The 14,993-nt window shown below is 50.5% G+C and overlaps 5 protein-coding genes across 5 annotated transcripts; 2 read left to right on the top strand and 3 right to left on the bottom strand.

The window, feature by feature from the left end:
* Window positions 1-534: 534 nt before the first annotated feature.
* Window positions 535-4,542, bottom strand: MGYG_02981 (protein kinase subdomain-containing protein; the record flags this gene model as incomplete). Its single annotated transcript, XM_003175408.1, has 6 exons — window positions 535-624; window positions 712-1,140; window positions 1,245-2,731; window positions 3,392-3,604; window positions 3,746-4,073; window positions 4,273-4,542. The coding sequence occupies 6 exons, from the start codon at window positions 4,540-4,542 to the stop codon at window positions 535-537; spliced, it is 2,817 nt and encodes a 938-aa protein (XP_003175456.1).
* Window positions 4,543-7,026: 2,484 nt separating this feature from the next.
* MGYG_02980 (hypothetical protein) lies at window positions 7,027-7,811 on the bottom strand (the record flags this gene model as incomplete). Its single annotated transcript, XM_003175407.1, has 2 exons — window positions 7,027-7,666; window positions 7,741-7,811. The coding sequence occupies 2 exons, from the start codon at window positions 7,809-7,811 to the stop codon at window positions 7,027-7,029; spliced, it is 711 nt and encodes a 236-aa protein (XP_003175455.1).
* Window positions 7,812-8,119: 308 nt separating this feature from the next.
* Window positions 8,120-8,443, top strand: MGYG_02979 (hypothetical protein; the record flags this gene model as incomplete). The annotated part of the gene is made up of 1 exon (XM_003175406.1): window positions 8,120-8,443. The coding sequence occupies one exon, from the start codon at window positions 8,120-8,122 to the stop codon at window positions 8,441-8,443; it is 324 nt and encodes a 107-aa protein (XP_003175454.1).
* Window positions 8,444-9,845: 1,402 nt separating this feature from the next.
* MGYG_02978 (PHO85 cyclin-1) lies at window positions 9,846-11,015 on the bottom strand (the record flags this gene model as incomplete). The annotated part of the gene is made up of 1 exon (XM_003175405.1): window positions 9,846-11,015. The coding sequence occupies one exon, from the start codon at window positions 11,013-11,015 to the stop codon at window positions 9,846-9,848; it is 1,170 nt and encodes a 389-aa protein (XP_003175453.1).
* A 1,191-nt stretch (window positions 11,016-12,206) lies between these two features.
* MGYG_02977 (hypothetical protein) lies at window positions 12,207-12,871 on the top strand (the record flags this gene model as incomplete). Its single annotated transcript, XM_003175404.1, has 2 exons — window positions 12,207-12,603; window positions 12,762-12,871. 2 exons carry the CDS (start codon window positions 12,207-12,209, stop codon window positions 12,869-12,871), a joined length of 507 nt encoding a protein of 168 aa, XP_003175452.1.
* Window positions 12,872-14,993: the final 2,122 nt, after the last annotated feature.

Below are 14,993 nucleotides of genomic sequence, written 5' to 3'. Positions count from 1 at the left end.
CTTGCAAATTCACCCCTAGGATCACGGTACTCAATACATCTGCCCATATAAAAGAAGCTCCTAACCATCCATTCAAAAAATGACACAGAAGCTAATGTCGAAGGGTTTTTTCACAATTCATAAATATGGGTATACAATAATACAGACAAAGGCAGTCCAGGCAAGAGGGCAACCAAGGTGGAAAACGAAGCAACAGAAAAAGGAGGCAGGCAGGGAGCAGACCTGCTTAAGTATGGCTGAAACCAAAGCGAAGAAGGATGGTGGGGAGGGAGAAAAGAAGAGAGGATATGGCAGACATTAATTTAGGTATATGAGGAGTGTAAAATGATGATGGCAATGATGATGATGATGATGAAAAATAGAATATTTCCTCCCGGTGAGTAAAAACCACATCCCTCCCTTTCCTAACCAACCCAAGTAAATGAGCCAACGTTGAAATTGTAAATTGTATCAAGTGAGTTGGCGGGCCATATTGACACTCTATCACAAGAAATAGATCGTATCAAGGACATTACTATCATAACAATCATCAGTTCAAGGTCTTCTCCATACAAACCGTTTGCGTCCTGGATCTGGGATGCCGCTGGCGGATGGTTCCACTTGCGTGCTCCGGTTGTAGAGTTCCTGTGTGGTATGCCGTCAGTATAAATGCGCGCGGTATATATATACAAGCGTAAATCATGTGTGAATGAATGCATTAAAACAACTAACCTCGTCATCTCCTCCAAATTTCGCCTCTAGGATCAACCATTGGGTGATATCATGCTTGCTGTACGCGGGAAATGAAGTTTTCTGGCTCTGTTGGATGGAGAGAATGACATCCCCCATCACCTCAAATTTCCGCCAATTAATTCGGTCATTGTTCGCGCCGACAAAGGTTTTATTACCCTCCTCTGCAGACACCAGGTCGCGAAGGTGGAGGGGTAGGAATGGTATTCTTTCATTGAAGGAGTTTCCCCAGGCGAGTCGATATGCAAAATGACTCTTTTCGGTGCTCATGAGTATGACTACACTCATAAACTGCTTCTGTAGGGTTGGAGGCACTAGTTCTCGAGTTTGTGCTAGCCTCGCAACAGGCCCGCCATTTAACCCTGCAATAACTGCGCCTAGCGCATTATAATTGTTAAGTTGGCGGAGTTTCTGTAATATGGAAGAACTCCTATTAGCCGAGAACGACTTCAATTGTATATGAAAAAAGGAGGAGAGAATAGGCTTGGGTAAATGGAGAATTCGTAACAACTCACCAATGATATATTCATAAACTTCCCCAGCGCCTGGGCTCTGTGTTTGGCCTTATCTCGAAGCAATACCATGCTAGAAACGAAGAACGCCAGGTGATTAAAGGATTTAATCATCCTGTTAACATTCTCCAGGTATGCTGATGATTTCCCTTTGTTTGCACCTGACAAACTGACATGTCGAATGAGTTCTCGCGGCCGGAAGGAAGTGTACATGATCCAGTCCATCCGAGTTATTTCTCGGGCGAATTCTTCGTCAGGAATGTCCATGAATATGCGCCATTGTGTTTTTGTGAGTTGGTTGCGTGGTACCAGTTCGAGCTTGTGAGCTTCCTGCTGGGCGGATTCAACGCTGAGAAGGTGCCGGAAAGACTGACCGGAGATGCTACCGGCCCTGTCTGCGCTGGATGCGGTGGAGAGGTTGGAGTTTTGCGAGGAGAGGTCGAGGTCCATGTCGCTGACGTTGAAATTACCCATGGACTGAGACATGCGGTTTGACGACATATCCGAAAACGGATCAGTGGATTCATGTACAGAGTCCTCGTCGGCGTAAGCCCAGCATAGGTCATCGTCCTCCACGAACTTCTCGAGGTAGGAATTCATCTCCTTTGCAGCAAAGGCGAAGACGATGTTCTTCTCGATAGAAGCAATGAATTCGATCAGTCGCCTCCGGGATTTGGCTCCAGCGAAATCTCCGGGGTACTCTGAGACCCATTGTGCGAGGACGTTAAGGAATCTGAGCTGGTCTGCGTGGCGGGTGAGCAGCGGTGATCGGCTGCAGTTGATGTGCTCGAAGCGTGTGATTATGGCAGTCAGGACTTGATAAGGAGTAGCGAATTTCCGATAAAGGCAGAGGAAGATGGCGGGAAATTTCGCATCCTGCTTGGACATTGGCAAGGAGAGGAGTCTGTCGACCAGCTCGTCAAGCGTACAGCCGGTTTCATCCTGCTTCTCCTTTGGCTGGGTCTGGCTTGAAGGGCTTCCGGCGGATTTTGAGTCGTCTAGCTCATCATCCATATCAAGGAAGCTGCTGAAGGCGTCTGAGCCAGCGCTGTGCCTCCAAGTCGTCCTCAGGTTTCGATACCTGGCCTTGCCCGGGGGTGAATCTTCAATGATGGTCTCTGAGGCGCTGCGGTTTGATATCGTACTTCCGGGCGGTGTTCTTGGCGGCACGGGCTGGGAATTACTACGGGCATATCTCGAGCCGACGTGAGCGCTAGGGGCCAAAGACGAGCTGCTTAACGTGTCAGGGTGGGCACTACCACCACCACCTCCTCCGCCGCCGCCGGCGGATCGGTCAGATCTAGTAGTATCGCTGGTCGATGGCCTGGGGTTCTCGGAGCTTGCCCGTGTATGAGGTCGGTTGCGGGGAACAGGTTGGCGAAGTAGAAGGGTGCTGCTGCTGCTGTTGTTGCTGCTGCTGTTGGAGGGCGCGAGGTTTGGAGAGGAAGAGGTGGAGAGTGGCAAGCGGTCTGTCGTAGAAGAGGCTACATCTGCAAAGGAGAGCATCGAGACGTCAGCCGGAGCGGCAAGCCAGCGTGAGAATGCTTCAGGGGGAGGACGCTGGGCAGAGAATATTTCATGCTTGAAGAAGAAAAGGTGAAAAGTCGACTGCAACCAGAACAGGGGGGGAGGATGAACGGAAAGAGAGAGTGAGAAAAAAAGAGAGCAGGAGAGCTAAGACTCGACTCCCTGGCCGGCAAACTCGAACTCATAAAAGAGCCAGAGCAGGGGGAGAGCACAGAGTTCTTCTTCTCCTGCCTCGTCGTCGTTCCTCGTCTTGTTCGTTTTTCCTTCTCTCTTTGCTTTTTGGGCGGTGCGAGGCGTGGGTGGAGAAAGCCGGGAGCGAGTTTAGCGTGATAGACAGGGGGGACGAAGCAGCAAAAGCCCCGAGAGCAGCCAGAACGAACAAGAGAGAGGAAGATAGGAAAGGTGTAAGAGAGAAGAGGAGGATGGCTCTTTGGTCGACGTGCTCAACCGGTCGAGGCGAGTCTGGTTGGTGTTGACATCGTCCGCAGAGTGACGGTGTTTCTTTCCTGCTTCCCGGACATATATATAGAGGCACAGGGGGGATAGAACAAGCAGACGGCATGCATGAGAGCAGCAAGGAAGAAGGGAAGAAGCAGAAAAGAGAGGAAAAAGACAAAACATACCGGCACTGCGCATGATGATGGCTCGCAGGATGGTCGAGATGCACTTTTTGTGGGATTCAGGATGGCTGGCGGAGATTCTCTGCACCTTCAACCCTAGGAGTGACCGGCATGCTTGCACTAGGGCTAAAGGGTCCTGCTGGGATTCGTTCTGAGGGCCATCGCATTTGCAGGCTATCACGAGGAAAGGGATGTTGGTCGACTTCCGAAGGGCATCTAGTATTCCGTCCGTTCAGCAGCTGTAACCGTAGGATAATATCCGCAAAACAAAAAAAGAAACAGCAACAGCAACAGAAGAAAAAGAAAGAAAGGGGGAAAAAGGAACCAAGGACACCGAGAGAGAGGTCTAGTCCTTACCAAGAACCTGTGGGTACTGGGACACGCTGCGTAGATCGGTCGAATCGAAGAGGCAGAGAACCCCGTCGATGGGAGGCAGAGCCTGCTCGCCCAGGGACTTGGGCCAGACGATGCGGCCGCGGTCGTCCAGGGTGATCTTGTGGATAGCGATTTCCAGCAGCCGGACCACATATATAGCTCCATCCATGGACATCTTCTTGATCGAAGACCGGACCAGCGGCGTCTGCTTCAGGTCCAGCGCGCACTTCACAAACGTCGACTTGCCCACGCCCGCGGCTCCCACCACCGCTAGGTTCACCTGGGGAAGCTGGTGTCCAGACGTAGCAGCCTAATACACGCGAACAAGTTAGCCAGCTACTTCCAAGAGTCTCTTCACACACATGTCATATATACAATATATATGTATATATATCCCCGGTGCCCAATGCTCTCGCACAATCCGTGTCCGGAGCAGACGAGAGCATAGCAAAGGGCACACCAGGAAATCAGGATATCAAGGGGCGGTTTGTTTTTTATATCACGCATACCTCCTCCGAGCTGTCCCTCTCCCTCTCCTTCTCCTTCTCCCTGTCGTCGGGTTCCGGGCCCGTCATGGTCGCCTCGTTCTCTGCTATTGCCGTGAACCCAGAGCCATCCTGCTTGCCTGAGCGGCTGGACTGAAGGTGCAGCTTGCCAACGGGGGCCGAGTACGTTCGGTTCTGGAGCGGAGGACGAGCAGGGCGTGGGGAAGAGAGACCATCACGCCCAGCGCTGGTTGACCGTGTCCTGGCGAGGTTCAGCGAAGAGGAAGCGGACATACTATATACTATATATAATTTAATATAATTTATATATAATATATAGGTATGTTACGGGGTTCGGGCGTGTCTGTGTATGAGACAGGATGCGTTTAAGGTAGAGCTTCCTCTGCTCTGTCTCTGGTCTGTCTCTCCTTGCTGTCTGTCTGTCTGTCTGTCTGTCCGTCCGTCTCTGTCTCTGTCTCTGTCTCTGTCTATCTGTCACTCTGTCTGTCACTCTGTCTGTCACTGTCACTGTCACTGTCTCTCGTGTGTCTCTCTTGTCTCGTTCTCGTTCTCGTCGCAAAGCAGCCCGTCTGATATATCGGTGACAGGATCACTGCTGGAGGTCTGATATCGAGCAGACGCTCTGCTGCATGTCTCTCGCGGATGCTTCGTCTTCGTTTCGTGTCGTTCGTCTTCCCCCAAAGCCAGCCCGGCGCTGTTCTACTGCTTGTGATGCTCGCTCCTCATCGCCAGCCGCCGAATTGAGTGTCTCGTTTCCCTTGTACCGGCTGCTGTCTCTCTCGACGGAGGCAAATCCAGGTGATAGATAACAATAAGAAGAACAAGAAGAAGCAGGACCAGAAGCAGGGCCAGAAGAAGCAAAAAGAGACGCCCTCCGTCCTCCAGGGCTGGCGGTCGTTGTTGTCTTTATTTTTGCTTCTTCGTTTTTTTATATATATGTATTTTTTTTTGCCTTTGGACGAAGACAAGGAACAGCGCGTTTTGACCGGTACAACGTCGCAAGGGAGGATTATGGGATAGACTGGACGGACGGAGGCTGATCGGTCTGCGAGAGGGCGTATATATATGATAATAACAACAATAACAATATAAAGATGGCAGACAGGCAGGCGTCGAGAGAGGCGACGCAGGAGATCGATGATGGGCCTCTTTTTTCTGTTCCCTTTTAGTGAGACAGAAGATGCTCCAGGTTGTTGTTTTTTTTTCTTCTTCTGTAACAAGCAAAGACGAAGAAGGGGAAGGAAAAAAGAGCTGAAGAAAGATATTTCGGTCTTCGTTTCCTTTCTTTTCTTTTTTCCTTATTTTATTTTCTTTTTGACTTGCGGTCTCTGGGGCTAGAAGAGCGAAGCATCTGGTCTGTCTGTCTGGCTGGTCTGCTTGTTACTTGCTTGATATCGTTCATGGCTGCTGTCTGTTTTGTCTACGTTTGATCTACAGGCGCTCATGCTGGCTGGCTGCTCGTACATCAGACATGTAGCATTTTCGCGAGAAAAGGGGAGAGAGTTGATGGCTGCTCCTGCGTCTTGCTCTGCCTTGGTAGGAGAGAGAGACGAGGAAGCCGGAGCAGTGATCCTGGTCTGTCTTGCTAGGGTAAGTAATAATAACAGTAACTATAAGAAGGATATATAGATCAAGTGGTGGCAAGAGGCCATCGTGTCTACCAGCAGCAGCATCCAATCCCTCATCCTGCCAGGGGCAACGAAGGCAAAGGGCGAACACACATCAGCCCGGCGGAGATAATGTGTGCAACAGCTCGTCTTCAGCTCCCAGGCTGTACGACCAGGCCTGTTCTCGATAGCGTTGGCCCTGTTTTTTCTTGGACGGGCGGCCTTGGAACGGTCGTTTGCTTCTCAGTTATTTATGCTATGCAGATACGTTGGACGCCGTGGAGTCGACGGTTGGGGATAGACGAGACCAGAGCCTCGCCCCGTCGTCTAAAGCAGCTAACCAGCCGCCGTCCCACTGCTCGGCTCTGGGTGGAAGGGCCATCTCCCCTTCTCATTCGTGTCTTGTTAGGTGTAGAGTGCTTTCTGCAGAGAAGTTCCATTTGGCCGTTGGACCCCTTGAAATCTGCCTGTGTTTCAAACCATGCCAGAAAGGAAAAAGGTACCTGTGTTTCGGGTCCTCGAACGGGTTCGTTACTCGTTTGTCCCCCTGAGGCGGAGGGACTCAGCAAACTTGCGGGGGGCAAGGGAGCAGGAGGCGGGCGTGTCGACTCGTGTGGTAGGACCAAAGGGGTCTTTTGTGACGTAAGGAGAGATCACATACTGCAGGCTGCTTGCTTGTCCTGGATGACTAGATATGGCATCTGGATCGCAAGTCCCCCAGAGTAACCATCCCCCTTCGCTTCGGTATGTCAGCAGGCGTCAGACGACAGATCATGTCTTGACGAGCCCGTGTCCAATCGGATAGGACTCTCACTTCTTGACCAAGAAAACAACAACCTCCCACGGCGCAAACGAGAAGCGAGAGAAGTGAGGCTATGTACGGAGCAGAGAACCATATCTCCTGCTTCTTTTTCCTTTAGCATTCTGGCACCCCACGATCTGCACAAGTTAGAGCAGTCAGCCGTACACATATAAATATATATGGAGGAAGGCGCGGCGTATCGTAGGCAGGCAGCAGACAGGCTGGCTGGCTGGACATCGATGCGATCTGTCGTCCCAAAAGGTACCCCATAAACCATAAACGGCGCGCACATCCCGGCAGGCTGGTAGCTTTTTTTGCCTCAGTCAATCTTTGGAGTAACGCGTCCGCTTAACCGGTTCCTGTTTTTGCTCCCGTATCGTGATCCCTATCCTTATCTATATCCATATGCATATCCAGACCCTGACCCTTATCCATATCAATATCAATCACAAGAGCAATAAAGCGTCGAAATGCCTCATCCTCAGCGCCGCCGGTGGCGCGTCTCGAGGCACCGCCATCGCCATCACACGCTTCCCTCCATTTGCGAACCTTCCCAAGTCCGCGGTTGAAGCCCTTCTCCGCGGTCCAGGGCCCTCGGTTTCGCCCTCTGGACGAATGTGACCCTCTGCCTCGCCCGCGTCCTCGCCCTCGCCCCCGTATGTGGCTGTTGTCCGACCTTGCCTCTTCAACCCATTCTTCTTCCAGTGTTAGACTGTAAATCTCCCGCAACCGCGACCGGAATCTGGGGAATCGACTCCATAACTCCTGGAGCTTGGACGATTCCTCAAGGGTGGAGAACCTGTCTTTTGATTTCCCCTGCCCAGAAGTCGTGGCAGCAGCAGTAGCAGCAGCAGATGTAGCAGGGGGTTGCGCGTTGTCGACGGTCACCGCGCTGTCGTCTTCCTGTAGGTGAGCGTTTTTGGGCGCAGGATCTTGTGCTACCGGAGAGCAGGTCGCCTTATGGGCCTTTGAACACGCCAGGGAGCAGCTATACAGGCCGCCAGTTAGAATATCCCCGTAGTAGCTTCTTCTTATTCTTATTCTTGCTCGGGGAGGACCTACCTCTGTACGCCGCAAGCTGGGCAGCGATACTTTGCTTGCTCCTGGGAGCAGACCTGGCACGACACGGCCATCAGCTCTGTGTCATGTCCCAGATACAGCTGAGCTTCTTCTTCTTCTTCTTCTTCTTCTTCTTCCTATCACGACGTAGTCTTTTTGTATTGCCGTCGCCGTCTTGTCTTCTTTTCTTCTGATATATAAAAAAAAAGGAACGACAAGAAAAACGGTCCGTTCATGACGCTGCTTTAAGAGTATCTGCCAAGGCCTTACATTATTCTAGTGCTGTTTTAACTACAGCTTCGAGTATCAAAAAGTTGAAGGAAGAAACAGACAGGAAGACGAAGAAGGAGAAGAAGGAGAAGAAAGATCAAAACAGCACAGCATGACGAACGTACAAGCAAGGACTCGCTCGGTCTACCGGGCCATACTACGCGAACTACCTCCCCGACCACGTTTCGCGCCATCCCCTCTCCAGACCAAGATCCGCCAGCACCTTTCCACAGCACCCGCAGACGCCGACGCAGCTCGCGCCCAGCTCGAAGAAGCAGAGCAGTTCACGCAATACATCAAGGCGCAGAGGCAGTATATTACCCTGCTGGAACGATATAACCCAGGAGCAGACATGGACCAGGAGGAACGAGTGCGGTTGACTGCCCGGAGAGTCGGCATGAGCCTGCCAGTCGAGCACAAGAACGAGTCTTCATAAAGGCAATAAAGACAGCAAGCAAGATATGATACTCGAGGAGACGACCATAGAATTATTTGCGATTCATTGTGAAATGCGGCATGTTTGATTTTCTTTCCAGGCCTTCGTGGTCGGTTGTGGTACGTAGCTACTCTTTCTTTCTCCCGTTCCGTCTATGCAGTTGGGTTGGTCTAATTTGATACTCTAGAGTAGGTGTTGAGCGTGTGGAACAGCCATAGCGAAGGCTGTTTGATCATTTTATCATTTACACTGTATTCTAGACATATGTACAACTACTACTGCAAAAATATACCCGGATCTCAATACCCAGATTCCATCTTCATCTCTTCATCTCTTCAACGGGAGCGGCATTCAACAGAGCGTCACTAGAACAGCCTGCCTTGATATATTGCTACAATGTACGAGTAGGTGAGGGCAATAATATAACTAGCCAATGCCTCACTAAACCACCGGTATCGTGGTGATCTGTTTACACATACTGATTGAGAGGTTGATAACTGATAAGCTCACACATCCCTGAACGGCCGGCTAGTTCTGTCAAAGGAAGTGAGCGAATTTTTGCAAAGGACGGTGTCAAGAAGCCGCAGAATTGACATTGATCTATCCCTTGGGTAGCAGATAGCCAACTTCTGTCTCTACATGACATAACTGATGGGCTGTGTCGAGTGAGTCCCGGTCAATGAATGGTTTCAGCTGTATCCAACAAATAGTGGGAGAGAATGTTACCTGCAGGGCACTGACGAGGATACGCGGGCCTTCTACAATATACCGCTTACAGGATAGGTAGTTACTTGTGCATACACGAGTTTATAAAAGAACAATACTCGAAATTTATATGGCTATATATAGATAACATTCTTCCCAAAAAAAGATGACCAACACCGGTGCCATGCAATCGATTGGCCAGATAAGTATATAAAACAGGACAACCAAGAGCAGGAGACATCATCACTTCATCTAGATCAGACAAATAACCTATTAAATCTGCAGGAAGTGTAGTAAGAAAAGAGTGTAGTAATGCTAGCCATGTTCAACCGAAGTGCAATATAGAGCGAGTGTTGCGCTAATAAAATGACGAAACGAATGAGAAAAATGCGTGAAAACCCAAAAAATAAACGCCTTTTAGATGCATATGTCGCCAGAGTACATTAGCTGGGGGAAACAAAAAGGAAAAAGTAACGAGAAAAGACAGAAAATTCGGATCGGAGCCTGTATTCTGTGTTCATGCAATGATAAGGGATAGCTGGATATGTTTAACGAGTCCAGCTCGGAGTGTGTTGGTCGGGCGTTAGGAGTGATGTAGGAATAAGGGGATCGGAGATCGGAGACGGATGGTAGGAGGTTGATAGGGTTGACAAATATGAAAATAAGGGGGGAAACAGGGTAACGGGATCTCTCTGGCCTATGCGACAGGACGGGCCTTGCCGAAGAATCTCGAAATGATTCCTCCGGTGGCTGATCCTGCGGTCTTTGCTCGTTTCTGTGGCTGTATCTCAGCGGGGAAGCTGATCGCATGGCTCTTTGGCTTGGGACGCATCATCTGGATGTCGACATAGCTATACGCCAAGTGAGAGGAGCTAGGACTGGAGCTGCCGTCGGCAACAACAACCTCATGGAAGGACGAGGCAGTGTTGAAGCTGGCGGGTGTGCCTCGGGAGCTGGGAGCCAAACTGGAAGATCGGGACGAGGAGCCATGGTTGGAGTCGGCGTGGCCGAGAGCGGGCAGATCGAGAACAGACGGCGGGGAGATAGAGCGACCGGATCGCTGCAGGGATTGCCGACGTTTGTGACGTGCGATGCGGTCACTTGAATTGTCCGAGATCGAACGGGGAGAATCGTAGATGCCGGTCTGCATGCCATAGTCGCTGGGGATACGAGCAGGGCTTTGGTCACGGGAGGCCTGGGCTAGAGCTGCACGTACAGCGAGCTCTCGTTCACGCTCACGTTCCATCTCCATGTCACATTGAGCCTGGATGTGGCTGCGAATGGGGGCAAGGAAGGGCTCGAAGTGGAGGAAAAGATCCTCCTCGTTGACACGGGTGTCCCAGTCAAGCAGATAGAGAAGCTGGCGTTCCATCAGGTTGACTTCTGGCAAGGAGAAGCCAAAGCCGTCATAGCCCTTGACCAGGGTGTATCTAGACCAGTGCTTGTTCTTCGGGCTGGAGTCGTTGAGGTTTTTGGCAGCCAGAATTAGAGCGGCGAGGAAGATACGATGCGAGGTGCATCGCATGCCCTTGGCGACTGGCGGCAGCTTGTTCTTTAGGCGTGCTAGGAAGACAAGAGATGTCATGAGAGTAGGAACCTCGACATGAGAGCGGGTAACAAGCGAGAAGATGAACGACTCCAGTGGTGGCAGTGGAGGAAGGTGAGGCTCGTCAGCAGCCTTGAGATCGGGAGATGCTGGCGGAGTGAGAGTCCCCTGTTGGGTGACTGGCCCTCGAATAGCACGGTCTTCGCATCTGATAACCATAGACGATTGTCTAGCCAAGTAAGATATCATCTCGCATGAAACCGGCATAGAGATAAACTCATTGAGAGCTGCACGGTTAAGAGCAACATTGGACTTCGCCATTTTGATGTTGGTAGTAGAAGTAGTCGGAATAGTTCGTAAGATGCGTCCCCCTTTTGAGAAGATCAACCCAGTATCGTTAGATGTAGGGCAGTGAGAAAAAGGGACGGCTTGTCGGGTTGGAAAATGGATATATTGTAAATTAAAGAAGTTGTAGCAGTTCTGTCCTTTCAAGGGGTTCCGGCCAGCGGAATAAAGCAGACAGGTTAATAAAGGGCAACCCGTAGAGAGTCGCGGTGTAAAGTAAAATAAAGTAGCAAGAAATAGCGGATCGATGATGTTATTCTGCTGCATCAGTTAGTTATGCCGGCGCTCAAAGGATGAATGAGAATGCATGCAAGAAGAGGCGGCCGGCCGACAGCCACACAGGGGGTGGTCTGCATGTGTGCATGTGTATGTATGGGGTCGTTCTTCGGCAAGCCATGATGGGGGCAAAAAAAAAAAGTGAAAATAAATGCATGCAAACGCCAGGGGTCGGCGGTACTTACTCAGATCTCCAGGCAAGCTGAGGAGAGCGAAGACGGATTTTCCGTTGTTATGTCTGGATGGATGTCTCGTCGAAGTAGGAGCAGGGGTTCAAGCCGCTGGCTTATTCAGATCTCTGCAAGAAGTGTAACCGACGGCCGGCGGAGTATTCCAGATACAGCGGACAGTAAAAAGTCGACGATGATAAACCAAGGGCCAAAAACCAAAAAGAAAAATGCAAAATGCTTTTATGTGGTATGGGGGAAATGAGATCTAATAAATGTATAAAGATGGATAAAAGGCAAAGAGACTCGTGAGACGTATCAAACGCCTTCTGATGCAATATTAGGTATGAGTGGGCAGAAGGAGGGCGGGAATAGGCATGTGGTTAGTTCTCGTGAAGAACAAGCAACCAAAGAGAGCGAAGAGGGAGGAGAAGGGAAGGAAAATAATACAAGAGAAACTGCTTTAGTGATATAAGGGAGAGGGAGGAGACAAAGATCAGGAGGCGACGAAGAGTGTGTGTGCTGCATGAATATATACCCTCGCAGCGCCTCTTGGGGAAAGACAGCATGAACCTTCGAGAGGCAAAGAAAAGGCTGTATCTTGCCTGTCTCCCGTCGTCCACCCCTGGGCCCGGCGGTTGCTGATGCGTTAGCGGTCCCGTCGTGAACTCGCTCATCGCAGACTACTGGTCGAGAGAGTGTGCAGGGCACCTAACCGCCAGCCATGGATCAACGCAAGCGTTCTATTTCGAGGGAGCAACCCCAAGGGCGGGAAGCTGGACTGGCCTCTTGCGTTCAAGAATACGCGCTCACATCTGCGATGATGTTACAAGGCCCCCTGACAAGAATAGCAGCAAATCCTCCTCTTTGCTTCTTCCCACAGGGCAAGCAAAGGAAAAGTGAGAGAAGGCGAAAAAAGCAAAAGGGAAGACGAAGAAGAAGAGATCCACAGTGGCCAAGCTTCAACCCAGACCAGCATGGCCAAATCATGCCTGCTCTGGGTGCAGGTGAGGGCGCCAGTCCGAAGATGCACGAGCTGCGGGCGAGATCATTCGTCGAAGGTCAAGCGTGTGAAGGGAAGATGCAGGCCCAATCACAGCGTGCAGGCAGACGGGCGTCAAGTGTTTCATGCAACGTTTGAGACTGTCTTCCTGGCCGGGTCGTGAACGCCGTTTGATCAATTATGATGGCTCTTTGGAGTTGTGTGTACTCTGCACGGAGTAGTTGGCCATTTTGAGCATTGTTGGTGTTGCTAGATAGAAATGCCTGATGTTGACAGATATCGCTCTCGCTTTTGGGCTGGTTGATAGCCCGGCCGGCGCATTCAGGGGTAAGTACTGTAAATTAACTAACTCGTTGACTAACCAAACTTGCAGGCTCAGAGTCTAGAGTAGACAGATGGAGAGAGCATTACTCCGTATGCTGCTATCATAACTATTTTGACTTTTGGTCGTAAAATTTTCCGTTCTCGTTCTGTTCTCCGTCCAGGCCAGGCTCGCTTGTCTGCATCGTAAGTTGTAGTAATGTGGGATAGTTTGGATGTACTCTGTAGGTCAAGTAGTTACGTATATAACCCCTGCCCAACGAAGTTGGCTAGCCAATCCCCTAGCGCAGTGCTGTTTGTCTCCTCGATCCTGCGACAAGCTTAGATAGTTACGGGGAAAAGGGCCCGTGTCGTTGGTGGCATGCATGAGGTTTCTCCCTCCTCCCTTTCGGTCTCGCCTGGTGGTTTTGATGCGACTGAGCATCCAGCATGAACCAACACTGCGTGGTTGGTGATGCTTGACAAGCGACGTGGTTGCAGCTGAGTCGAGAGACGCCCTTGTCCTCGCGGTCGTGTTTTATCATGTGTTTCATCACGAGTCCCCGTCCTTGCTGATGCGTTGTTCGCTGTCACTGTCGCCTATCGCCTGTCGCTGTTCTCCTGATGCTGGACTATGTCATGGGAGCAGAGCCCTAGCCTGTGTAATGGGAGGACAACAGGGGCCGTTCTACCGTTCCTCTAGGCCGTTGCATGCAGCCGTATAGACCCAGTGGGTAGCCAGCCTATTATTCATGGTTAATCATAAACTCCATACGGAGTAGACAGCAGCGTAGTTGGCTGTATTGGTTATATGAGTTAGTTACTTGGTTTTTGTACTCGGCCGTCAGTCTCTTTGGCAGCTCGACTCGATCCCGGTGATGACCAAATTTGGGGCCAATATAGCCATAACCAGAAGCATACATAAGCATAGCCATAGCCATGTCTACCGTCAAGCCGAAGCCGCAGACTTAGTAAGAAGACGTTGAAGGCACTGCTAGGCTGTTATTTTTATGACATGTTGGTTTGGTTAGTCTCTTTTCGGCCTTTAACTGTTGGCTCCAAGGCCGCTTGGCTGCTTGCTCGTTCCGATGCTCCGATTGTTCGTTCCTTCAAGCGATTCTAGTTCCACCCAGGCGCTAACTCTGATCACAGAAATAGAACAGGCGTTATTCGGTCCCTTACTTATGTTTTCATGCATCCTCAGAGGTTAGCCCTTGTCCATGCCATAATTAATACATATGGTCCCACAACTGCATAGAATATCAACCTCTTCGCCCTTCCAATTAAGGGAACGCAACAATTAACCCATTTCCAGATATGAAAGGACATCCCTTGAATGATGGGACGGGGTTGAATGCAGGGTGATCCCAGCTTGCCATACATATACATACATACTATGTACATCGTCTGGCAGCAGAATATGGCCTCGAACGTGGGTCTTCCAGGGCAAGCCACCACTTCTGAAAACGGGCTCAAAGCATCTTTTGGCCTTCCACCCGATTTAGTTATACTTAACTAACTAGTTCTGAAACAAGGGTGCCTTGGAAGCAGTTGGGATCCGTGGGCGGCTCCATACACAGCACGGAGCTTGAAGATCCGGCAGCGGGAGTTTTGATCGTCGGCGGTCCCCCAATAGTGAAGAAATTTGCAGCATCCCAGTTCCCTGTCCCAGGAACACTCAACATCCCGGACAAGTGCAGCTGGTGTCTCTGCCGGCGTCCTGCGGCCTTCCTAACTAGTATGAATTCCCGTTACGGCGTTAACATGGCAGACAAACAGTCAGACAATATTAAGGGCTTTGAAATACTCCGTAAGGCGTAACCATGTAGATCAAGGGAGTCCGTGCATGATGGCCTTGGGAAACTTGGAATCGCAGAGGTAGATGGATAGGGTGGATTGCCAAACCGTATGAGACTATAACTAGTATCCCCCACCTTATAGTTAGTCTCTTTGGCTCATGCAGGACTTCCCATCCGCCAACATGTTTATCGATTTCCTGCGCTTCGTCATTGGTACCGCTATGGATAGCCTAGCCACCGCCTGTACCAGTGTCTATGCATAGAAAAGACGAATTGCCCTCTGCTATTACACTCGTAGCGAACCTAGCCTGAGCACACATTGCCAGTGACTATATTTTCATGGTGAACGAGCCTTATCAACAACGTTAGCATCGTGGCGTAATGTAAGTTTTCCTTGCTGAAGAAGTTG

This window comes from Nannizzia gypsea, genomic scaffold (assembly GCF_000150975.2).
Source record: "Nannizzia gypsea CBS 118893 supercont1.2 genomic scaffold, whole genome shotgun sequence".
In the NCBI taxonomy this organism is placed as follows: Eukaryota; Fungi; Ascomycota; class Eurotiomycetes; order Onygenales; family Arthrodermataceae; genus Nannizzia; species Nannizzia gypsea.
Note: the sequence above shows the minus strand (reverse complement) of the source record. Positions and strands in the feature narration are given on the sequence as shown.